Source organism: Fistularia commersonii, chromosome 23 (assembly GCF_037954325.1).
Source record: "Fistularia commersonii isolate RoL2024-O1a breed Wild chromosome 23, RoL_Fcom_v1.0, whole genome shotgun sequence".
Lineage (NCBI taxonomy): Eukaryota > Metazoa > Chordata > Actinopteri > Syngnathiformes > Fistulariidae > Fistularia > Fistularia commersonii.
Genome location: NC_141306.1, coordinates 3459742 through 3486525, shown reverse-complemented (window position 1 = coordinate 3486525; position 26784 = coordinate 3459742). Strand labels below are relative to the sequence as shown.

Below are 26784 nucleotides of genomic sequence, written 5' to 3'. Positions count from 1 at the left end.
TTTTGGCAGTCGACTGCAGATTTATATCTTCGAAAGAAAACCCTGACACACCTCAACACATCACTTAAGGCATCATGGTATGACTGCACTTTGTGTCACAGCGAGAGAGGAAGCGCAAGTGAGCCAATCCAAAAATAGAAAATGAATATGTGGACTTTTTTTTTTTTTTTTTTCTTAATTTTGAGGGAGGGTTGCTCAGACTGTATGAATGAAGGGTGGAGCGGCTGATGTATCATAGCTAACTTTTCTTTTTTTTTTTTTTAAACCCCAAAACCCGAGAATGCTACTTTTATATCAACTGAATCCTCGACAGACGCACTGATAAGAGCTCGGAACAGACATGGACGCCGTGTGACCGTTAGGAATTAAAAAATGTATTTGAGGAATTTTGTTTGCACAAGGCTGACGAATCTCCACTTTTCGGGATCTCGCGTTTCCCACAGTCTGCATCAGTGGAGCGGACGACAGCGAGCGATGCGGTAAACTTCAGCGTCGATCTAAAAGAGACGTATAAATCCTGCTTTAGCCTGCGGCATCAATCCAATGCAATAGCATAAATCAGCCTAAAGGCAGCAACTCTTCTTCAGTTACACTCTTGGAGAACTCTCATTATTCATGTGCGTTGTCCTCGCCGACCTCTTTCACCACCGTGTCAGTTTGCAGGTTGTTTTTTTTTTTCCCCCCATAGTCTCTTTACTCGTACTCCAACTCAAATGAGTTCGTACAACGAAAGTGAAAATGAAGTTCACCTTGTAGCCGGAACGAAGGAAAGGTCAGGACTTTGTTCCCTCGCGGCGCGGAACAAAAAAAAGAGCGCGGCGGTTCCGCCGTCACCCGCCGATCGTGTTGAACTCATGACATCTTCCACTTTCATAATTCATTATTTCACAGATGGACACTTATTCCTGTCCATCTGGGTGAAAAGGCCAATGGAACCGTTTATCACAGAGGCTGATTTAGATTTTTTTTAAACGTTCGATGACAGGATAGTTTTCTCGTCTGACTGAATCCAATAATTCGTGAAAGCCTGCTGTTTTTGAAGTGAGTTGTTTCTTAGTTTACAAAACAAATGTTCCCCGTCTTGTTTAACGTTCCGGTATTGCTTTGACAGTTCTCATGAATATTGAACAAATATTTTACCTTACAATGGATCCAGTCGTTCCCAAATAGCAAAAATGTTAATGTTTACGGGAACTGAATATCTCTCCCAAATATTAGCTTTCAGCGTTTTGATTAGCTATTAATTGCTATCGGCCCTGGAGAAATATGCATCTGTGTAATGTTTTGCGGCGGTGGCAGGCTGGACCTCATTTTAGACGTTCTCCTACTCCGTCGAGACGTCGACTTGGCGCAGTTTAATCACTAAACCTCCTTTTTTTTTTTTTTGAGTCTTGCATAAAAGTGCACGGGACGGATAGTCTTGCCGCTGATCCGTCTGTAGACGGGCGTCCGTGTGAAAGCACATCTGGAACGGCGGAAGAACTTTTTAAGCGCTGTCGTCTTTTTCAAGAAGCTGAAAAGACTCGCACGTTTTCTAACGTGGTTGCCGGATCGCATGATACCTTCCGAGATGAAAAATTAAAATTCACATAGCTCTCACTGGAAATATTTTGAAATAAAACTTCTTTTTTTTGTCCAAGCGGGAGAAGAACGAGGGTTTTAATTTTTATCCTTTTTCTTCGACATAACTGCTCCAGCTGTATCATAAACCCACGACAACGGACCTGTTAATAGCGCGATGTTATTAGCCTATTAGCCGTCCCCATTCGGGACGATCGATGTTTACCGTTTGCAAGCTGAATATTGTGAGAGCGGTGCGATGCGCGACCTTCGTTGTTCCGCAAGGAGCGAGAAAAGGCTTTGCCGGTCGGTCACGGATGTACGGGTGGATGGCAGTGGCGCTCCGGCAGGCCGCGGCGTGCCGTCTCTGCTCGGGAAGGTGTCACGGCTCACGCTGACACCAGCTAAGGAGACCTGCTTCTCATTCCTGCGTGCTCCTGCACAGATTGGGCCGTAGTGTTTTCACTCAGCCATATTTGGTCAAGACAACATGTACTACCACTCCTCCAGCGCACGAAATAATTTGTTTTAGCCCGCGGCCAATTCTCCAGGCTCTGTCAGATGCCTGGGGAGTTGGGTCAGACCCACGTAGCCCCTCCGGAGATAAAACCAGCCGCTAGTTCATTTGAAAGATCATATTAGGCAGTAATGTTGTTTAGAGAGATTACTTCCATTTTATTAGAAGTTACTTTGAAGCTCATGGTTTGACTCTCGGCGGTCATTTCCAAGGTAAACAGCGAAACGACGCTCGCTCGAGTCGTCGAAGCCACGCGTTCCCAGGAGCAGTGAATATTCACTGCTCCTGAACGGGATGGATGGATCGCTAGGTGTTTCTGGAATTCCAATGTTTTTGGCTTTTTAGCTAATAAATTAGCATTATGAAGTTCACTGGTGCACTCTTAGAAACGTCACTTTTCTCTGCTGATTCGTGTTGAGATCCAATGAGCCGGACCGGACCATCGGACCAGTTACATTTACAACCTTTGCCGTTTCTTTCCTGCCGGTTCCCCAAAGAACCCTAAAAACGACTGCCGCGACATAATGATGAGCATATTGGCGTGCGCTCACATCGTGCCGTGTGACGTTTGAACAGTCTTTTTAAGCCAATCACACATCTTAAGACATTGAAAAGATTTGGAATAGACTCGTGGAAAACGATCATCTCGCATCTAAAGATTCGTTTTTACAGTTTTAAGTCTCAGCCTCGCCTGAGACCAGGATGAGATTTAACTGTCGATCTTAAAACGTTGAAAAGACTCGTGGAAAACAACTGGATTCTTTCTGCATTTTTTATTCCACCGTGCAATGTTTTCACCGGGTATTTGCGGAGCCTCTGCTATTTCAGTCCGTCGCATTTCCCTCTCCGCTCTGTGGTGATATTTTTTTACTCCCTGTTCATCCATATCGCAAAAAGATACCATCTCCCGCCGCCAATACCGCTCTGGCGATTGTCGTCATTCGTCTCCCGGGTTTCCTTTTCCGGTTTTGTCGGAGGTCATTATCAGATGTCGGTTGTGTTACGTCACCGTCAAGACTGAAAGACCTGCGATAATATCAAACAGGTTTGTTTTACTGTCCGACCCCGAGACCAGGAAAAGACCGAGCTAGGATTACCGGCTCACACTTAACGACCGAGATGACGTGAGCGCGCTTGCGACTCGGGCGAGTTTTCAGCTTGAAGTCCGCGATTGAGCGCTTGCATAACATCCTGACGCGTCTTCTGCAGAATAGGCCGACCCGACACATTTTCTCCGGAAATGACACCACAGCTTGTGTGACGCCGGCACTCGGTCACCGAGCTGTTTGAGGAGGGTCACAGCACGGGCCGGAGGCGCACTCAGTGGCCGGGGTCTATTTATTCACACACTAACTGCTTGTGGTGTGGCGAGGGGGAAGTAAACAAGAATCTCATTGCTCTTTGAAAACAGATGTGGATTGTCTTTGACCCACCAGTGGGCTGGAGTTTCCTGAACTCCACTGTTCATGCATAAGGTTGTAACTATTGTGTTTATACAGAACGGCTCTGAAACCACGCTAAATTTGGATATGACTGTGAAAAAATAATTTGGCCGGAGGCTGAAAAATGTGCTTTGCAAAAAAAAAAAAAAACAACAAACGTGAGGAGACGTGTCAAACACAAGGGTGTAATTTTGAGCGCGGGCGTGCGCGGAGGCAGATTTGCCACCGCTGTCGGCGGCTCCTTAAATCCGTCCCGCTCGTAAACAACGAGCGCAAACGCTCTCGCGTCGACCCATCAGAGGAGAAGCCCTCAAGTCAACTTTTGATTGAGATGTAAATCCCTCGGCTGATTCCCATTTCTTTTCCCACGAGCGGAGGCGAACCGACAGCATAAACAAACAAGTGTTACCTCTTTAAATCACGATTTTATTCCACGGCAAAATGCCCAGGATTACTGGGATCAAACGAAATCAAATGAAATCAAGCTGATATCAATGCCTACAAATTGTACTTCATCTGACGTGCCGGAGCTCCAGACCAAACAGGGGCGACAGGTCACGATCATCTAATGTTTCGAATTTTGGCCGCCTCTCGTACCGTACGGCATTATCGATGCTACGTAGCTCTTCGCCGCTCAGAGTCACTCCCACTGATGGTTTAATTGTCAACACTTCCACGGCACTGGACATTTATAGAGGCATTTCTAAAAAAACAAACAAAAAATCTACTAAAAATGGCTGCTACAGTTTACCGACTCACATTTATTTCAAAGCGTGCATCTTTTTTCTGAAAGGAAACGTGTTTCCTAGACATTTTGTCAGCAGACAAAATGTGTTTCCTCTCAGATTGGTTGTTGTCGTCACAGTCGTCTCTCCTGGAAGTTGTCAGTCATGCAAAATGTGTTCACAGCAGCGTTTTTTGTTTTTTTTGCTCGTACGGATTGAATTTGAAATGAACCGCGGGAGACCAGAACAATCCATACCGATCACGCATTAATCTTTAAAGAGTATGTATTCAAAAATTATGTCATCTCTTTATTTTCTTAATACTGTTTAAGTATGACTTCTTGGAAACAGGGTTGCATGGCATTTTCTGTGCACGGTCCCTCATTAGAATAATAATAATAATAATAGTATGCACAATTTGGAGACAGTTATTCTTATCCAAATTGACGTTTAAGTCTAAATTGTCTCAAGATTATGCTCAATTTCTTTTCTTTTTTCCCCCCCCCAAATCATACAGAAAGTATGTAGCCCTAAAACTCACTGCTTCCCTGTACGCGAATAAGCTGATCCAGATATCAATAAATTCCAATGTGAAACAGATGAACTGTAGCTTTTATTTCTCTCGAAAAGGCTTTAAAATTGTCCCGGTACTTCGACGCTGTGAAAGAAACCGATTGGATTGACGTCCAAGGCCAGAAAATCCACTGTGGGTCAGGCTGCCTTCAGTGCTGACAAATATGTCTCCTTTCCACATTGCGTAATTGGTATGTCATCTTTCTGAGGAATATTCAAACATCACTTATGGCCACTTTTGGCAGGCCTTAGTTGGTGGTCCAGCACACACACACACACACACACACACACACACACACAGCTAAAGAATGTGGCCTCATGTGCCCCGAAGCCCCTCAGAACGTGCTTGGTTGTGATCGGATGTCAATTCGTCCAGTTGGAGTTCCAGTCCCATGTCCACCTCCAGCTGCCCGCTTGTGATCCAACCGAGGAAAGCCACACCTGAATAGGAAAACCAAACTTTTAGCTTTATTTATTTAAGGTCGAATGAAAAAATTATCATTTGTACCGAGAAAGATTGCATCTGGAAGTTTGAGAAAACGTCAGCGCAGTCGAAGAGTAGACCAGGGGTGCCCACACTTTTTCACCTTGTGAGCTACTTTTCATGTGAAAATGATCCACCTCCATTAAAAATGCTGAATATATACTTATTTTTATACCTACTGATATACTTAATACAATAAATGTTTGTGGATTTTGCATGAACCCTTATGGCCCACTACTGTACAACAGAGTACTTTTTTGGTAAACACCTTATTCTGATGACTTGAACGGAATCGGCAGCAGAGTTGAAGTTAGTCGTTAGAAAAATGACGGCTGTTCCTTTGCCTTTCTCCTTCTCGACTCCCTTTTCGGAGGGAAGTCAGTGCTGTAGTTTTTCTGAACGGTATGAAAATGCCGCTCCACATTTCCCTTTTTCGGTATCGACTGGCAGATGAGGCAAACGCACTTTAAAAATGACATAGTAAAAATAAAAAGTCCACCTCCCATTCCGTATGGAGGTGATATGTTTAGTCTTTTTAGCTCCCCTACTCATTTTTATACCCATAAGTTCAGAAGACATAAATTGGAGGCTAACACGCTAGCTTGCGCAGTGACGCCCGTGTCAGAAAAGATCCGATTGGACGGACAGGCTGTCGAACAACTGACAAATTTCAAAGTGAGGACGACGTCTGCGTTTTAATGCAATGCGATCTTCTCACACTACCTTTGCGATCGACCGCTAGATCGCGATCGACGTATCGGGCACGCCCGGAGTAGACCGTGAAGAAGCTAAAGAAAGTATCGTACCACTGTTGTTCACAATACAGGATGCAGACATGCAGGATGTTTTATAGCTAGTAACGACACACGAACATACACGGTATATCAACACAGCGCCGTATCTGCCGAAAAGCTTGGTTTGTGCACAATTTCCTCGACGTGGAAAAGGTTTTCAAACCGTAGACAAGATGTTATCTTCCCTCTGCCACGGAATTGTTCTGTCTTCACATTCCTGTATCCAACTGGGACCGGCTGCATTTAGTCCTTGTGCAGGCTGCCAGTGACATAAGGCTGGATAAAGCCTCCCTCTCCGTTGTGATGTTGGTATTCCGAAGGAATGCAAAGTTAGATTCCCGTGCAGGGCTGGAGGCTCCGGGGCTGCCGCGCTCTCGGCTCTCGTTCGTGTCGCTGCTATATACGGACCACCACCTCATATTGAAGGGAGAAGAAATACTCGGATAAAGTATTTATATCCTTTATTCCGTTTAGTGACATGGGAATGTGCTTCGATGGAGAAGGACTACTCAAACCTCTTCCCGATTCAGGTTGCTGTTAAATAACTTTCGTTTTGACAAACGATCACATTGTCAAAATATGTTTGGAAAAATATCAACAAATGTTGTGCAGGTTAAGGTAATTCTTTTTTTCATGGATAAAGAGCAGCGTATGGCTCTACATTGGCTTTACACTCATAGTTTTGAATCACCCGTTGGGCGACGTTCACTTATTTAACATCTTCAATGTGAATGTTAGCGTTCGATTTGCGTAAATATATGTGATGAGTGTAAAACTTACAAAGCCCGTGGCCTCACCTCACTGGCGCAGACAGCCAAGAGCACGAGAGATCGGCTATCTTTCAATTTTTGGAAAGAAACTGGATTGGTATTTGTAGACTATCCAGCCCTCACCTGACCCCTTCCTTAAAAAAATTCCTTAAAGTACATTTGAAAATTGAACTCCTCAGAGGAGGCAAACACATGGATGCCAAAAAAAAAAAAAAAAAAAAAAGAGACAGAATTCAGTATAATTGTGAAATGCGGGTTCTCTGAATGCAAACGTACGACTGTCTTAAGATTACGGCATTTTTTTTTGTTGATAGAAAAGTGAGGCGGTTTAATCGAATGTGTTTGATACTGTATCATCAGAGAGCTGTGTGCCGTCACACACACACACACACACACAGCTTGTTGGTGTGTTGACAGTGAAAACAATGGAGTCGCCAAAGCGCTCTCTTTCCCCTGCGTGCCATTTCACGGTGTTGCTGAAGCTTAGAATGGAATCTGTCCGTGAACGGCGTCCAGCTCATGTCCTCAACAGTTAGATGGATGGGCAAAGCTGTCTATTTACTCAGTGGCTGAATGAACACAAAATGAACACGAAATTCTATTTTTTTTTTTTTTTATGTTTAATGGAACGATACGTATTTGATTCACCCTTCGGGATAAATGTGTTTAAAAAAAAAAATGTTAAAAATACATTTATTTTGACTGTCTTTCCCCGAATAAATTAAAAACACGTTGAGGGTTTCTGCGCTTGTGCCGATTATTAATCATGATTTTAGGTCAGATTAGTGAACGGCGAATTGACTGGTACTGGAATCTTGGTGCAACCTTTTTTGTACCAGGTTTTATGCATGAAAGTTTTTCTGCCGACCGGTTAGAGGCGCAGGGGTTCAAAAAATAAAAACTTTTGTCAGTTGACAGTATTGAATCTGAATACAATGATTGCACTTTGTCTCACTTTGTATCTTCCTTCAGCCAAAGGGAATATTCAAATCTTTGTACTTTTTAAGACCTTAAAACGCTTTATAGCCTTGACTTTGACACCTTATGGTTTTATTTGTATTTCTTAATCTCCCTCCTTCCTACAATTATTTATTATTGTTATGTTTTACTTGAAACTCTGGCACAACAATTTCCTTCAGGATAAATAAAGTTGTTCTTATTCTTATTCTTATTAGGCAATTACAGTATTAATTGCAGCTTTAAGGTGAAGGCGGAAACGGTCGTTTTTCAAAATAAGATCCGGAAGATCTAATGAAATAACTATAATTTGTATTGAGAAAGATTTTCTTTGCGAACCCGTGGACCGGTACCAGTACGTATTAAAAATCTATATTTCCCCCGAAACCTGATAATTTGACCTTTCCCACACACACACACACACACACATAAACCTCGCTGTTTGGGTGTTGATCCTGCAGATGCAAAGGCAGAGCGAGAAACGACGCTCGCTGTAACAAGATGCGTCATTTTAAGAACCTGAAAGTTGTGTTACAGTACAGGACTGTCTCAGAAAATTAGAATATTGTGGTAAAGTTCTTTATCTTCTGTAATGCAATCAAAAAAAAACAAAAATTACATTTTCATGATACTCTAATAGGATTTTTGAGTATTCTTAAGCTGTAAGCCATATACAGCAATATTAAAATAATAAAAGGCTTGCAATATTTCAGTTGATTTGTAATGAATCCAGAATGTATGAAATATTTGTTTTAGTAATTGCATTACAGAAGATAAAGAACTTTATCACAATATTCTAATTTTCTGAGTCAGTCCTGTATGTGCAATAATGTACATACATAATGTATGATAAACCCCAGGCCAATATAATACAGTGTTTTCTGTTTGTTTTAACCTCCAGACCATTTGCCTTTGCAACACTAATATAGGAACACTCAAGTTGTTTTGAGCTGCCACATTTAGGAATGAGCCATCATTGTCATATTTGCTAAGCGAGTGCTAATGCCTCTTGGAAGCCGCCGCCTGCGATATGTGGAAGCTCAGTAGCACGGCTTTGCCGCAGAACCGCTTCTGCTAAGCCCCGGCCATTCCTGGCACACCGAGCTCCATTCAGGCCTTCTGATGCTCCAGTTCTCAAAGTAATTACGTGACAGGATCCCTACCGGAATAGTCCTCGCAGTCAAACGGGTTTTTCGGCAGGGTCGGGGCACCGACCCTTTTTTTTGGGAATGCGACTCCCAACGTCAAATATGTTGAATTCAGTTTCATGTATCCCCCCCCTTGGTTATTTAAAACTTCCTGTTTACTCTGTGCTGAATGTGCCCCAGTGAACTAGATTTAGGGACTGCACTTCAGAAGACGGACCACAGTGATGATCACATGGAGGTTTTTTTTGTTTTGTTTTGTTTTTGTCAAGGTAGCAGCAGGGCAAACAGCAGCTGTGTGTACTCCACTCTGACATGTCTTTTCAAAGCAGCGAGCAGCGGGAGTTTCTTCACTTCCTGATCCGAAAGGTGTCGAGGCTCAATTTACAAAAGCGGCCGATGCAGAGTTTCTCAGAATCGCGTTTTGACTGGAAGGAAGAAGAAAAGAAAAAATAAAATCTTCAAGGTGAAAGCATATTGACAAGTGGTGTAATCCATTTTGGTGATGATGGCGGTGGAAAACGTGCACGCCATGAAACGCCCGCAGCTGCAGGGTTTTATGTGGTTGCAGTCTCACAGGAAGTGAGTGAGTCTGGGAACATACAAAGGGCTCAGCAACACCGCGACCCCGTGGTGACCTCCTTTTTCAAATCATCTGCTCCACTTTCAGCACTTTTACATCGCTAAAAACGATAACACTTTCTGTCCCAAACTTTTTGTTTGGGATTTTGTTATGGAACTCTGGTCGGCACTATGTTTAAATAACAATCATCAACGCAGCTTACTTAGAATGGACCGACTCGCTCGGTACAGGAAGTGGATGATTATAACTTAAACCAAAGTCTGACCAAGAAGTGTTAGTATTTCCGATTCCGTCGCCGGTCCGATTTCCGAAAACGTTGCCTAGGAGCGACACACATGCTAGCGCGAGTCCACTACGGTGGTTTTGCACTGAGTGATGAAGACAAGTTTTACAAAGAGAGAAATTAGTCATTTCAACATATGGTCTTCGGAAGGAAAAAACGAATAAGACGCTTCACCCTGCTGAATATGCTGAGAGAGAGAGAAAGGATTCACTTACATCTGCTCTGTATTTTTAGGTAGGGGCTTGTAACCAGATCATTTTTATTATCATAATAAATGTGATCTAATTGAGTGGTATTGGACATTTTGTTTTCATGATCTGTATCACCTATTTCTATCTTAGAAGCCCTGGGCTTGTTTTCGTAAGTATATTTTCAGCTGTGAAAACTGCACAAAATGTTTGTTTTTGCTGTTCAGGATAAAAAAGGCCATATGTCACGGTAATAGTAACCATTTGAGATGGCCCAAAGTCGAATCGGCTTCCCGGACTTTAACAGAGGAAAAACTGCGGTTGTTACACCTAGGCTTTTTGGGATCCAAACAAACAAAAGAGGAAAAAACAATCGATTTAAAAAAGAAAGATATCCGGTTTTGGAGTTTGTCAATACTCTGGTGCGTCATTGGAGGTTTTCAGAGGCTTGCAATCTCTACAGTTTCTCTGGAATTCCAGCTCCTCAGGATTGATTGTTTGGTCAGGCTCATTTATGCATCTTTCCCAACTTCATGTTCATTATTGATAACAATGGCATCTGGAACAGCAGGTTCGCCGTCACGGTAACACCTGTCGGGATACCCGGTAAAGTTTGGTGTTTACTTTCATCAGTTTAACAATTATCCCTTCGTGAACGATCCCATTTTTGCCCAAGATTTTTCTCAGACCCTCAAAGTCAGGTCTCCTCTTATACACATGTTATACCAGACACGAGCAGATAATCTCTTTTTGGCTGAACGTCAGCCTAAATTTTATGTTTGAGCAAAAGTAATGATGTACATGTGTGGTTTTGATGGCAGTGTGCCGGACCTCTGGCATTTCCTTCCATTTGCATTGAGACTGGAGGCAAGACTTGTATGCTGCATCCCATGCCTGTCAGCGCTGCAGACAAAAACGTGTCAGTAAAGCGAGATAAGCAATTATTTGATTCCTTTGTCTGTTGACGGACCGTTTGACACCTTCTCAAATATGGTCTGGTCAGGCGTACAGTATGTGTCATGGAAACCGTCTGAATAATGGAGATAGAGAGAATGTCAGGCACGTGTGACGACAAGATAGCCGACCGCGTGGGGGAAGTGCAAAAACGACTGGCAGAGGAAGTTGACCAAGAAAGGCGAGTGAGAACTTTTTTCAAGTTACGGTATGCTTTTTTTTTTTTTTTTCTTTTCCTTTATACCATGAGCCACGAAGATGTAACTGTCTAACGCAGAAAAGCACACGCTGGCAGATTCCAGTTTGTAAAACCCATTTGACGTACAACCTCTAGGAAGAGCGGCCAGACCTCCCAAGGTGGAGCCATGGCTTTTGCTTCGAACCTATAGAGCTGCTGAAAATTGAAAAATTGACTGTCCAGTCATCGTTTTCTACCTCCGATCCACCGAGTGTGTCGTGGAGATAAGAGAAAGCGGTTTACAATGAGACGGATTTCGTAATTCGGTGGTTTATGACACGTAACTTTCGGCCGCTTGTGGATGGTGTGCCGAACGTTTTAAATTTATATTCTATAAGTCTTGCACCTTGAAATATCACTCAGTCTGAAAGAGACGATTTTGCAGCGTGCATATTTTTAATATTCACCCCAGAAAAGCTGCGGTGGCCAGCATGCCTATTTAGATTTCACTATTTTCCTGCAAAATACCAAAAGAATCCATATATAAGCCAGATTGTACGTTTCAGTGTTTTCCTACCGAACAGACAGTGAGTGGCTGCTGCCAGCCATGGCGCTCTTCCTCATTTCTCAGTAAATGCTGTAATTACTGACTCGACATTTCCCCCCTGAGCCAGGGCAGAGGAGGAAGCGTTCGCATCGCTCTCCAGTCTGAGACTCTGTTCTCAAGTCTCGCGGTGTTTCGACTCGATTTTTTTTTTTTTATCCCACCCAGAGTAGAAGGTGGGATCTGCGCTGTAGACGTACAATCCCCGACTGGAGATCAGTTTGAATCACCTGCGATGTTTAAACCTGTTCTGAAGAAACTTTGCATGAGTCATTTCTTGTTTCCCCCCCCCCTTCAGCTTGAGGAACTGTCCTAAAAGTCGTAGCAGACAGGATACGCAGCTCCCTGCTGAATCATAGCTGATAGTATGCACACGGTGGAAATGCCCTTTTATGGCATCTGTGGGTTTTTTTAAAACAGGATGGCCTCGTAAATGCGGTGACACACTAACCGGCAGAGCGCGGCGTGGTTGCGTTTCGGAGCTCGGCGTGCCGCAGCTAGAAGCCCCGAAATATGTCGCTGCAGAGAAATCCAAGCAAACGCGTACAAGAACAGACAGGTGTTAACACATTTGAAATGAAGAGGCGCGGCTAGCTTCTCTAAATAAAAAGTGGCCCGTATGTGCTATTCTATCCTGACTTTAAAATGGTTTGGAGCTGCGTCTGGAATGTCTAAAAGGTAGCGCTGGCAGCCTTATCTGCTCGGCAGCTTTCGCACACATTGACCTTCTCGCAGTTTTGCGGAGCGGCCGTTTCGACAGGAAAACACAAACATCTTTTGAAAATGACCCCCCCCCCCCTCTTACGGGGACGTATAAATGCACAAAATCTGCGTTTGCACGGTTGTCGCTGCTTCTAAACTGCGTTGTTTGATGGCCGCTAACATTCTATGTATCTCTTTCCACAGCCAGGGGAGAAGAAACCCAAAGTTCATCACCAGACGGGGCAGACAGACTCACTAAACGCAGTTTCATCAGGTATTTTCAATCCCTTTCCTTCAAATTTGTCTCAACCGGCGCATACAGGAGTATCCTGGTCTCGGTCCCCCCCCCCCCACCCTCCCGTCATCAAAAGGGGAGCCAGAAAAAGAAGGAAGTGATCCGGTGAGAGCAGGATGTGGGGCCGAAGGTGTCAGGGAGTCTGTGTTGTGACACTCAATCCCCCGGAGTTCTGATGCCAGCAGATGCCGTGCATCTCCCTCTCCATGCCGTCACTACGCTGTCGGCTCCACAAGTTGCTTTAAAAAGAAACCTGCTGACTCCGTGTCTCCTGTCCTGTCCAATCAAAATATCCCTATGACACAACTGTTCCTAGCAAGTAGAAAGTATTTTCCAGTCACTAGTTGCTTCTGCCGGACGCCGTTTGACAGCAGCCTCGCCCCTGCCGCAAAGTCACGTTCACGCCGATAGCACACTGGTTTTACCGCAGAAAACTACTGGATTTCAAGTTGATATCCAATATTTACACACAAATAAAACCCTTCTGCTTTCAACTCTTTGGCTGAAAAGTCAGGCCAGATTCCCCAACGGGAGCGATCGTCTTCGGAACCGAACATTCGAAGTGTTGTCGAGCAAGACACTGAACCACTAACTGCTCCTCTGGCGCCGGCGGACGGCAGCTTTCCGCTCATGGTTCATCCACGATCGGTTCATAAAGGATCAATACTTACAATGAGCAAGCACTTAGCGGTAGCGGCGGTGCAAGGCTACCTTTCAACGGGCAGAAAGCGCGGACAGGTGCGAGCTCAGCGTGGGCGGCCTTCTGTCTGGACCGGGATAGAAAGCAAGAGTGGGATACAGACGGGGGAGGGGGAGGGAGGGACGCCCACGAATCATCTCATACTAATAATAGCAGTTGCGCTGACATGAAACAACAATAGCTTTAATATAGACAAAACAACGGCGGACGCCCCGGCGAGACGCTGCGGTGGACGGTAGATCAAGAACCTGCCAAACGGGGGGAGAGTCTGGAGAAGACAAAATTAAAAAAAAAAAAAAAGCCATGACACTGCAAATTTGGTAAGATTAAGGCTTAATAACGCAACTCCCATGCCCCCCAGTGGGCCAAACAACACATCACGACTGGGGTCCACAGGGTTCATGATCTGGGTAGGAAAAAAAAAAGAAGTCGCTTTTAGTAGCTCTTTCAAACTATCAAATCGCACATGATCAATGATGAATGAATTTCTTGCACTCACAGATGATGGGATTGTTTTTTTTTTTTTTTTTCTGGAATAAGATCAAGTTATAAACAAGTCATGTATCAAGCAACGGGGCCTATCGTGACTAATAAGATCCAGCCGGTACGCCGTGGAGCATCAAGAGACTGGAGTGTATCAGAAAGTCGCAGCGCGGCTGCTGTAAACACAATCTTAACAATATGAGCAGCTTGTTTGGATCTGGAGTTTACGTTTAACGGAGCTTGAGCAGTAGGTTTGGAGTTATTGGTGTGGACGTTTTTGGACGTTAGCTTGGCTGAAGCTTTTTTCCCATCGTTTTCTGACGGAACCGACTAAGGCACATGTGTCGAACTCAGGCCCGCGGGCCAAATTTGGCCCGCAGTGTAATTATTATTGGCCCGTAGTAGTAGTGTGTAGTGTGTTGGCGCGTGTGTTGGCGCGAGCCGCAAGCGCTCCTTTTTTCTGTTGATGGTCATTAACAACCATGCTACAGTCACACCGGGAAAATTAATTTCCCCCCTCCATGAAAATGGCCAAACGATAGATGGACAAAAGGAGCTTTCAAGACAGGTGGGAGGCAGATTATCTGTTCACCAATAAAAAGGACAGATCTGTTTGTCTTGTGTGCGGAGCTAGCTTGGCTGTAACGAAGAATATAACATAAGAAGACAATATGAAACAAAACATTATGAGAAAAACAAGGACCTGGACGTAAAGCAGAAGCTGCAGGAGGTATAGTATTCAGCTATGCTTGTTCCATATTTAGTTTTTAAGCAAAACTTGTTTGGGTTCATTGTTTTATCCGGAGGAAGTTTTTTTTTAAATATCATTGTTGGCCCGCGACTCAGTCCCAGTTTTGAATTTTGGCCCACCGTGTATTTGAGTTTGACACCCCTGGACTAACCAATCAGTCGCGAACATCCCCGGGGAATAATTTGTTGTTTACAATCGTCACTTATGTGAGTGTTTTTAATCATTAGTTGGTTTCGCAATTGTACCGTTGGTATATTTAACTGTTTAACCCTTTATTGGCCGTTATTGGTTCCGGCCTTGCCTCTTCTTTCAGTTTATTTCTGTCTTATTTGTGCAAATATTATAGAGAAGTCCATCAGAGTGTACATGCACTGAGATACTGTCAGGTAAGTGTCTTTGCTCGCAGTATACCCATATTTCATTGTTTCCAACCCTAAAATGAGGAATTAGAGCCTGTCTTCCACCGGCCCGGTCTGGTTCCATTTCAGTCACACATGAAACAAGATGCACTTAACAAAGGTTTTATTTTATTTTTTTCAACCCTAATACCCACGTGACAGGGATCCCTTTATGAATCACAGCTGCTCAACTTTCTTGTTAATGGACGAAACGGTTTTAAGGTTACGAAAACGTTTGGCGAAGGAGTCTGTTCACTGGAAATTTCTGATTAATAAAAAAAAAAAAAGAACAAACTCAGTCTTTATTGCCTCGTTTTTTTTTTGGTTCCTTCTCATGTTGTTTGGACACCATTTATTTTTTTTATATTTGCTTTTACTTCAGTGTCCAGTGACTCGGTATGCCAAGGGACCTACCGTGGTCACATTGTTTTTAACGTGATGTTATGATTAATTATTACTATACTTTTTATATTGAAAGACATTTTTTGAATTCCGATATATCGTGCCACACCTTTAATTTGAAAGACGGTGTGATGGGAACTGCAGAAGTGGATATTTCATATTGGGTTTAAATAAAACGCATCATATTTCTAGAAATGTGCAAAAATAAACAATAGAAATCCCCAAAGGAAAAGACCAATGTGCAGAATGACTGACAGGTCAGATCTGCTTCCCCTTTGCTGAATTTAAAGCGCTTCAGGGAAACGGAAGATGGAGGTCGGTTGTGTTTTTTCTGGAAGCAAATACCTCGTTGAGCCTTGAAGGTGTCGACCGAAAAAGCCGTATTTAAATGCTGTCTTCATTTTTTAATTTTATTTCATCGATTTAACCTTGTGTGTCGCTTTTTTGATTTAAAAGCAAATGATTCAAATATAGATTGTGCCAAACAGCGCCGTGCCACGTGGCATAGGGCACGTTGTTTTTTTTTCCCTGATAAAACCCAAAATTGCAGCTACTGCCACTCACACAGCTTGAATAAAATGAACCATTTATTCACATTGAAAGGTGGAAATACAGTTTTTTGCTTCGAAGAGAGATTTTTTTTTTTTTTCATCTGTGCTGGTTCCAACACAGGCTGAAATCTTGTCCAGGATACCCGGTGATGCCAATAGCCGACGATCTTTCGCAGAGAAAATATGAATTAAACCTATTCAGGTTAAAGACGGCATTTAGAAATAGGAGCGTTTGTAACATTATGAGGTTTAAATGCGTGCTTAACCGCCTTTGCTGATCTTGTGGCTTCACCGCAGGTGTGAGTCGGGCGGAGGTGCAGAGCAGCAATCATGGTGGCCCTGTCATTAAAGATCGGCGTGGGGAACGTGGTGAAGACCATGCAGTTTGAGCCGTCCACCATGGTGTACGATGCCTGCCGCATCATCAGGGAGAGAGTGACCGAAGCCCAGCTTGGACAGCGTAAGGTTTCACGTGCATCAACACACTTCCGCGCCCGGAAACTTACACTAGACGTGACTCTAGTTTAGGCGCTCAAAATCAGGGGTGCGTACACTTTTTCAGCATGCAAGTCATAATGAGCTACCTACTGTGAAAATGCAAAACATATGTACAATATATGTTGGTGTATCTTGAATAATTGCATGAACTCATATTGCACGATACATTTTTTTGTCATTACGGAAAAAAATGACTGCTGTCCAGGCAACTTCGAAAAATGACAAAAGTCCTCCCCCACTCCCTTTGGAAGTGCTACATTTTTGGCTTCTTACTTGGTCCAGCTCCCACGCTCATCTAAATACCCTTTCTTAATACCCTTCTTTCTCAATACCCTTCTTTCTTAATACCCTTTCGGCACACAACTCTGACCGGCCAAAGGTGCATCTGTGCTATCACAATCTCGCTACCCCACCTATTTACACGCCCAAACTCCGTTTTTCATTTTTGTCCTTGCTGGTCTCAGCCTGTTTGCCTTCTGCTTATTTTTGTTTATTTTTATCATTGGTGTTATCAATCTGTTTATGTTCTTATCCTTGTTGTCATTTTGGTTGTCTATTTTCACCCTTTTTTCCCCCAAATTAATTATTATTATTATTATTATATATTTTTTCCATTGTGTCGTCCATTTTTATTCTTGATGTTGTTGCTCTCTCTGCTTTGTTTATTTATTTGTCGATGTCCTCTGCTACCTTCTAATGGTCTCTCTATTTATATTTATATTTATATAAATATTGACTGTCACGATAAATGTCACGCTGCTGTGACAAAAGAATTTCCCCTATGGGGATCAATAAAGTTTGTCTACTTTTATTTTAAGTTTAAAAGAAATAAATTGGAAGAGAACTAGATTACTTGTTAGCTTGCTAGAGTTTTTCAGCACTTATCGCCGTTGTGGCTCACCTGTATGTCAATTGAGTGATACATTTCATAGTGAGGATGCTAGGCTAACGGCTGTTTTATTAATACTGTGCCATCTACCCACAATACCTTGACGATCATCCGGTAGATTGCAATTTTGGGCACCCAAATTATTGGGCACTCCTTGTCAAAGTCAACACATGTAGGTAATATATTCCATATAGCCGTTCAGTCTGAGAAATGTGATGCCGCCGCTATACTGCTTTATAAATAATGCTGTACAATATGTGAGCGTAATTGGCTCAAGAAACGTGGTTCACGTTGTCATTTATATTTTTCACCCTGTTACAGTTTGCGGGTGAGTCTGACAAATATACGGGCTACTTTTAAAGAAAGTCAAGGGAAGCACAATGCAGTATGTCGTCTTTCAGACCTTAATTTGTAATATGATAGAGGAAATACACATGGCAGATTTTTTTAATTAGCGTACTGTCTACTGTTATATGTAGCATTGTATTAAAAAGTTGATCGAAACTCGAAAATAGAACAACTTTTTGGAAAGATGTGCTAAATAGGAAATGGAAACATGTGTGTGTCACGACATTTAGAGGCTTCGTTAAAGTGAAGTGACATATTGAGGAAACAGAATTCCTCTGGATTACTTGCGGGTTTGAAGCTCGTACTTTCTTGCCAAGCCGTCATGTACAAATACACATTTTTGTGTTTGTGAGCAGGACGTCTGTGTAAAGTCCACTCCACTCTTCTCTCCAGTCACTCAAGTATGACTGGCTGAGAAACCGGGCTATTATTAGATCAGATTTTAAGGGGAACTCTGACCCTCAGGAGTATTTGCTCCCGCTTTCATTCACAAGATCACGATCTATGGGAAGCCACACCCAGAACTCGGCTGATTGCCACGTTTACACTGTATCCGATCTTTTGTTGATAAACCTGGAGTAGATGCCTGAAGCTTCCCGTAAAAGGAAAGCGATCGAGGACACGGCGCACGAGGTTGTTTCAAGAACAAATATTTTATTTTCGTGTGCTATTGGGTGAAGGGGTATTCAGGGAACTCTAATCTCATTCAAACCCATGAATAATCACTCGAATTCAGGCCTGTTAATTTGTTTCGTGAGACATGTTTTCCGCCCTTGCAGGGTTTTACTGTCGGTTATATTCTGATTTTAGATGCGTCCAAGCTAGGACTCAGATGTGAAGCGGACACATTTCTAGAAGAAGCATCCGCAAGGGACTTACAACAAGGTGTTACCCCTCCACGCCGCTGTCGGTGATGCAAAATCCCAGGATTTGACAGAGAATCTTTTGCGGAGTCCCGGAGTTTGAATTGTGTTGACTTATGAAGAAGCTAACGACACCAAACATCCGTCAAAGAAAGTGTTCGCGCAGCATCTTCACGTTCAAAGCGGGCATTTTGAGAAGAATACACTCATCATAAGCCAGTATAATTAAGGCACTGGCAGGTGTTTATCCTCAGCGTCCCCAGTGAACTTGGAGCACTTTGGACAACAATGGGTCCATAGTGACGGTCTGTCCAGGCGAGCTTTCATGTTGAAAAGAATGGCCAAGTCAATGTTTGGTTTCTTGTCCATAGCAAATGACTACGGGCTGTTTCTGTCTGATGAAGATCCAAAGAAAGGTATCTGGCTGGAGGCGGGAAAGGCCCTGGACTACTACATGTTGAGAAACGGGGTGAGTAACTCCCACAATGCCAGTTAAACTGCTGACCGTCGGGCAGATTCCGACACACCATGCAGCTTTTCTGGAATTTAATAAAAATAAAGTTAAAACCTAGTCTTAGAATAATTTTTCAGAGGTCACAAGACACTATTTGGTTTTCAGTGGGTCAATTGCGATTGTGCTAACATGGAGTAGTTTATATCCTTGAATCTGCAGACTTAAGTGCGCACTTGTATGCTCAGCGCATTCCAAACATCTGGTTTGAAGGCCAACTGGTATTATACAGAAATAGAAATATCTTGGAAAAAATGGAGGAGAAAGAGGAAAAAATAAAGTTACATTTATGAGAATTGTATAATTCTTTTTGGGCCAGCATTCTTTTGCCTTTTACCAGCCGAATTATGATACAGGCTGCATGAAGCAAATGAATGTGACAAAACACTGATTTGGAAATGTACTTCCATTGCCGACAACATGAGAAAATAGTGCTTCTTATTCTGTGATTGGCTTACCATTGATTGAAGGTTGAAGGGGTGAAGACACTACCGTGTCTGTCCTCCGGCATACAAGTCTTGGGCTGCACAGCAGGGCAGAGTTCAAGTGTCCCAACTATATTCTGATATTCTGTTGGCGGGAAGCTGGTGCTAATGGCAGGACAGTCCAGTTCCCAACCCTGATCTCCACAGCCCCACCTTTGTAATGAGCGCAGGAAGTGGTTTTGCATTGTACTGCACAAAATGTAAATGACCTATGCTACAAGCACTGACTCAACCACAGACTTAAGACAGACTCGGCTGCTTGATAACAGTCTTGATGTGCCTTTTCATCTGAGAACAAGGTGCTCATTTATGTCTCATTTCGCAAACACAGTTTGGTCTGACCACAATCAAGGTTCCCACTGTGTGATGGTCCATCTCGGTCGGAAGAGCCCAGATGGCCCGATTACTCTTCTGAGCACAGTGAACTATCAGTCCAAGTTGCCCCCTTCTCAACTTTTTGTGCCGCAGTCCAGAATAGCAGGATTGGATGTATAGTTACAAATCGAAAAGACCTTGATAGAAAATAAAGCTGTAGCGCTTTTCTTTTGTGCAGTGAAATACAACTCAAAGTAAATTTGGAAGAAGCTTTTTTTTGTCGTTGGGTACGCATGTTGACCAAAGTAATGTGCTCACTTTAGAGCCTAAAATACAGTGTTTCATTTCTTGACTGGAAATCAATATTATGTAGACCAGAGGAACCTATATTGAAGAAACAGATTAGCCTTAAAATGTTAGCTGGTAGGAATTGATGTTGATTTAATTTATGGACGTAGTGAGAGAGGATATGAAGGTAGCTGGTGTGAGAGAAGAGGATCCAGAGAATAGGGTTAGATGGAGAAGGTTGATTCGGTGTGGCGAACCCTGAAGGGAAAAGCCCAAAGGAGACGAAAAAGAGGTTCAGATTTGCTTCCACAGCACAAGAGCAGATTTTTTTTTTCCCCAAAGACTCAGCTGCATATCATCAAAAGCCAGAAGATTACATTCTTTTGGCTCGTCTTCTGGTTTACTGTTGATGAATGACCGTCTGTTGTGTTTGGATCAGAACGTGTGAGAGCAGGACACACCTCAGGAATGTGCTCCGGGGGTCATTCTCGCACCGATGCCGTTTCTTCAACCTTTGAAAAATGTACTCCGGGGTGATATCGGAATCCGCGAATCGGCGGCCTCGCCAAAATCCGCCGCGTTCGCTGACGTCTCCCTCCTCCTCTGCTGCTCAGGACACTCTGGAGTACAAGAAGAAGCAGAGACCCCTGAAGATCCGCATGCTGGATGGCACGGTGAAGACCGTCATGGTGGACGACTCCAAGATCGTCAGCGACATGCTCATGACTATCTGTGCCAGAATAGGTCAGCGGCTCGCTCGAGAGATTCGCGTTTTTTTTTTTTATTTTAAACTCCGACAGTCACGAAATTCATGAGAGCGTTGCAAGTGTCCGTTCACTTCCACCAGCCAGTTGTCCCGTTGCCACCTCACACCCATGTTGTTTACATAGCAAATGTACTTGTACTTGTCTGGTGACCCGTGGGAGTGTGGGCCATAAATGAGGTGTGTTGAGATGCACTATGGTTGCATTCCTAGCTCGCTGCAACTCCGACTGACCCGTGGAAGTCTGGTCTAAAGTCAACAGCTAAATGTTTCCCCCGCTATTTAGATGGCGCTTGGCACGGATAGTAAGCTATGTCGACATACGCCGGTATGCAACATTCGTCGACACTTGCGTAGATGATATGCTCGCGCATACGCCCGTCCCCCGTTTCTGGGGATTTATCAAATACAGTTTGCACCATCTAAGATCTACCGCTGTGTGTGTCAGGCATCACGAACTATGACGAGTACTCGCTGGTGCGGGACATTGGTGAGGAGAAGAAGGAGGAGACCACAGGCACCCTGAAAAGAGACAAAACGCTGCTGAGAGACGACAAGAAGATGGAGAAGCTGAAGCAGAAGCTCCATACGGATGATGAGTGTACGACACACACACACACACACACATAAACACCAGTTTTTATCAGTCGATCTTCTGTAATATATACAAAACAACCTATCTTTTAAAACACGTAATAATTTTTCAACTGTGTTGCTGAATTATCCAGAATGGGGAACAGGTAGCGTCATATAGGAAGAAACACTAAACTCCTATATAGAAACACTACATATATATACTTTATTTATCCCGTAGGAAATTGTTGTGCCAGAGTTTCAAGCAAAAACACAACGATAATAGTAGGAAGGAGGGAGAATAAGAAATACAATAAAATATAAATTGTCAAGGTTAAGGCTATCAAGTGTTTTAAGATCTGAAGTATAAAGATTTGAAGATCCCCTGCGGCTAATATATATATATATATATATATAAGTGTTTTATATATATATAAGTGCATGTGTGTGTGTATATATATATGTGTGTGTGTGTGTTATATATATATATATATATATATATATATAAAACAATAACTTCATAAACTTCATATATATCTGATAGCCTCAGGTGGAAGGCTATCAGACTTTTTAATTCCTCTTCCCTCAGCCGAAGGGAATCTTCAAATCTTTGTACTTAAGACCTTAAAACACTTGATAGCCTTAACCTTGACAATTTATATTTTATTTCTTATTCTCCCTCCTTCCTACTATTATCTATTATCGTTGTGTTTTTGCTTGAAACTCTGGCACAACAATTTCCTTCGGGATAAATAAAGTTGTTCTCATCTCATATAGGATAAGTTTATAATTTCATATGATGTAATATTAGTATCTCTGATTGTGTCATAAGCTCTTTATTTGATGGCTTTCATGAATTTTTTCTTTTATTGAAGCAATCCCCCGATTCATTCGCTTTTCTTTGCGGCAGTTTCAGCAAAGCCCATCTGTGTTTTAGCAACGTTTCAGAATCGAATCCCGTCCCTCTCCCGACGCCTCCAGATCCAAATCACGGGATGATTTCCTTACATATAAACAGGAAGCACTGCGTCCGCTCTTCGGCTGTAAGGGCCTTTGCATACACGAACAGGACGAATAGCAATGTTTAAAAATAAGAAGTAACGCATGTCATAACTCTTTCTTGCCAAGCAAGTATAGCAAACATCTTTTTGGGTAATCCATGTGACTGATAAAATGAATCAGGATCCCTTGGTGGGTTTAATCTTCATTTCCCCCTCGGTTGGTTTACCACTCTTCATCCTCAGTGGCTTTTGCAGTAGCTGAGAAAACGTTTTTGGGCTTTATCAGAGCCCAACGCCTGATTCCCTGCACCTAAGGAAGCGCTGCTCTGAGCCAGCCGTGCTGTGGGAAGTGTAATTGGACGTCATTTTTGATTTATTCCTTATTTTTGTAAGACTCGGCTTTGTTTTGGTCGTTGTCGGTCGACGTAGGAATCTATCCCAGGCCTCGACTGCGACCACATAGGAAATCGCTTTTCGGTTCGAAACCCCCCCCCCGAGATTATCGGACGACGAGTTTGAAGAGCGCCAACACCGAACGCGTAAACAAGGGAAGATAATGGGATCGAACAAAATAACGCAAAGCTGAATAGGACGGCCGTCGGCCAGAGATCAACACAAGAAATCAAAACCCGGGCCATTAGCCTTTATTTAGATCCGATGGGAGGAGTCCGAAACACCAACAATCGTGTGAACGAAAATTCCGCATTTGAAATTATCGCGTCTTTTGCTGTTTTAATAGTTGAAAATGCGGTTCTGAGACATTGCCAGGGTTTTCTGGGCGATCGGAAGTAAGGGAACTCGGTAGAAGTAGTGACCGGTGACTTTTTCGGCAGTGAACTGGTTGGACCACGGCCGAACGTTGCGGGAGCAGGGCGTGGAGGAGACGGAGATGCTGCTGCTGAGGAGGAAGTTTTTCTACTCGGACCAGAACGTGGACTCCAGAGACCCAGTGCAGCTCAACTTGCTCTACGTGCAGGTACGCAAAGCGCCGATCTTTAGACCACGTTGTTTCAGCCAAAGCAGTTTCACCCGCAAATAGGAAGTACCCTGTGTCCTCTTTTTTCTTTTTTTTTGTTTGTTTATGTTAAATCCACCCTCATCCTGCGTTACTAAAACAGCTTTGGAATGTTGTCTGGAAGTGAAGAATGTTCTTTTTAATTCCCGTTTAAGCAAGAGCTTTTTTCTTTTTTGCTTGTTTTTGAATTCATGTATTAGAAGAAATACAAGATGAATAAACAAGTAAAGAGTAAAAAGTGTGTTTGTGTGTGTGTGTGTGTGTGTGTGTGTGTGGACAGGCCCGTGATGACATTCTGAACGGATCCCATCCGGTCTCCTTCGACAAGGCCTGTGAGTTTGCAGGTTACCAGTGTCAGATCCAGTTCGGCGACCACAATGAGTCCAAACACAAATCTGGCTTCCTCGAGTGAGTGTTTGCTTCCATTTACCTCTTTTTACCACATTTTTTTCCATGTTTTTTTTTTTTTTTTAAATTCCAAATTATATTTACCCCCCGTGCAGTTTAAAGGAGTTCCTTCCCAAAGAATATATCAAAAACAAAGGGGAGAAAAAGATTTTCCAGGTAAGAGGTGGTGGCGACATGACAGAGTTCACATCCGGTTGCAATTTCATGCCTTAAATGTATGTTTATTTTTATTTTTATTTTCCACAGGCGCATAAATATTGCCAAAACATGACAGAAATCGAGGCCAAAGTCAGCTACGTGAAGCTGGCCAGGTCTCTGAAAACCTACGGAGTCTCTTTCTTCCTGGTCAAGGTGAGAACAAGGTTATCTCTTGTTTTGTAAAAGTGACCGCAAACATATCAACATTTTATCAAAACAATTTAAACATCTTTCGAATGATGCTTCTTAAAGGCATCACCAAAATATTTTGCACAAACCCGCTACCTCCATCTCTTTCTCTCTCCGCTTTCCACTCTCACCTGTGCTATATTTATATTATCTTTATACATTCTCCCAGACGCTTTACTTATTTTCATTTCATTTTTACGACCCACATCTCCTGCTGTACACCTCTTATTTCCATCACCATTTGCTTCCCCAAGCATTTCTTATGTGTCATTTTATATTCTGTTGTATAAATAGCACATCGTCGGTTTATAGCCTTTATTTACATATTCCTTTTATTATCACTATTTGCACAATTTTCTCCCCTGTAATGCGGCTGTGACCGTTGAATGTCCTTGTCTTATCTTAACAGATGTGTACAGGTCTACTTCTCACATTGGTTTTTATACATGGTTCTAGTCATTCTGTTTAAATGTACCTTTTTCAACGGTTTAAATTGTGTATTCCATACAATTAATGGTCCGTCTAAAACCGATTCACTCATACAAACCTATTAACGTTCTTATTGTGGCATTGAAACATTATTAAACGCTGTCTCTCTCACGCTGCTGACTTCGGATATTGTCCGAAGTCAGCAAACTCAGAATTAGCGAAGTCAGAATTAGCGAAGTCAGAATTATACAATATTACATATTGTATAATTTCATCCGCAGGAGAAAATGAAGGGCAAAAACAAGCTGGTGCCCCGTCTGCTGGGCATCACCAAGGAGAGCGTGATGAGGGTGGATGAGAAGACCAAAGAGGTGATCCAGGAGTGGAACCTGACCAACATCAAGCGATGGGCTGCCTCTCCTAAGAGCTTCACGCTGGTGAGTTGGGAATGACACTGCAGTGACTGGTAATTGAAACCAGGATTTCTGGTTCACATGCCTAAACTGTTGCGCTCACTGTCTTCTTTAGGACTTTGGGGATTACCAGGATGGCTACTATTCTGTCCAAACCACTGAGGGAGAGCAGATTGCTCAGCTTATTGCAGGTTACATCGACATCATCCTCAAGAAGGTAACAGTCAACTGGAAAGGGTCTAGAACAGACCTGGGTGTTTTACGGCCCGGGGGCCACATGGGGCCCTTTGGGCGTCCCTGTCTGGCCCACATGGGGTCAATCAGACACATGAACAACAAAACGTTTTTGTCGAAATCTTCTCGGGTCTAGGTTATGGTGGCTTGTCATATAAATGGAAGAATTGATTTGCAGAAACTAGATCTAAGGGGGTTGTTATGCTAACATGGGTGTCGTTCATTGGGGACAAAGGAGCAACTTTTGGGGAGTACCTGGATCAGGTACTCCCCAAAAGTTGCTCCTTTGGGGAGTACCAAAGAGGAGTTTAGTACTCCCCAAACTTTTGGGGAGGTACTCCAGGTACTCCCAAAAGTTGCTCCTTTGGGAAGTACTTAAGGAGGAGTTTGGTACTCCCCAAACTTTTGGGGAGGTACTCCAGGTACTCCCCAAAAGTTGCTCCTTTGTGAAGTACCAAAGGAGGGGTTTGGTACTCCCCAAACTTTTGGGGAGGTACTCCAGGTCCTCCCCAAAAGTTGCTCCTTTGCCACCACAAGAAGATTTCAACAAGAATTCACCAAAACCTGGATAACTGTGAACCTCCTTAGGCAATAACAAAGCATATATTCCGTTCATGTTTCACAAATTTGTTGCTTTTCCATTGCCGTCGGTTCGGCCTTCCAACGGCGCTCAGGTTTCTCATATGGCCCTTTGCAGTTATTAATTGCCCACCCCTGGTCTAGAACTACCTAAGCTGCAGTAAAATGTGTCACATAAATTTGCATTCATGTGCACGCCTTAGAACTTTAGCTTTGCATTGTGACAGACAGACGATCTTTTGAGACGCGTACTTTAAAAACCTCTGCCAAGACGAAAACAACCAAAGGGACAACGCGGAGAACTTAGCATCCATGTACAACATGACGGGAATAATAACTGTAGACTATCACACGGTTTTAATTATTTTGATCTTTTCCCCGCTACGCGTGGCAAGTAAACAAGGAACCAGTGACCACAATATTTTTGTTAAAAATAGCTCTCCACAAGAAGCATCTGGTCAGGCTGCAGCTTGTGAGCTCCACCAATCACCTTCACCTCATATTGTCGTTCTAAAAAGAGCCTCCCTTGGAGCAGGAACTATAGTTCCCTGGTTTCTCTGCTGTCTGAAAGTGAGAGGGGCTGATGATGCGTACGCAGAGCTGTGTATATGTGGGATCACAACTGATGCCACGGCTGTCTTTTCACAGAAAAAGAGTAAAGACCACTTTGGCATGGAGGGAGATGAAGAGTCAACCATGCTGGAAGACTCCGTGTCGCCCAAAAAGTAAGTCTGTGTGTGGTGTCC

General features: G+C 43.2%; 1 protein-coding gene across 1 annotated transcript in view; it reads left to right on the top strand.

Annotated features, from left to right (window-relative positions):
* Positions 1-26784, top strand: part of tln1 (talin 1) — a 79017-nt gene that overhangs the window by 4873 nt on the left and 47360 nt on the right. Inside the window, exons 2-13 of the mRNA XM_086170153.1 lie at positions 12664-12733; positions 16337-16499; positions 19009-19106; positions 20851-20980; positions 21448-21600; positions 23407-23549; positions 23869-23996; positions 24092-24152; positions 24243-24347; positions 25094-25249; positions 25341-25442; positions 26687-26763. Of these exons, the coding sequence (XP_086026279.1) occupies positions 16370-16499; positions 19009-19106; positions 20851-20980; positions 21448-21600; positions 23407-23549; positions 23869-23996; positions 24092-24152; positions 24243-24347; positions 25094-25249; positions 25341-25442; positions 26687-26763 (1283 nt within the window). The 5' untranslated portion in view covers positions 12664-12733; positions 16337-16369. The remainder of the gene's footprint in view (positions 1-12663; positions 12734-16336; positions 16500-19008; positions 19107-20850; positions 20981-21447; positions 21601-23406; positions 23550-23868; positions 23997-24091; positions 24153-24242; positions 24348-25093; positions 25250-25340; positions 25443-26686; positions 26764-26784) is intronic.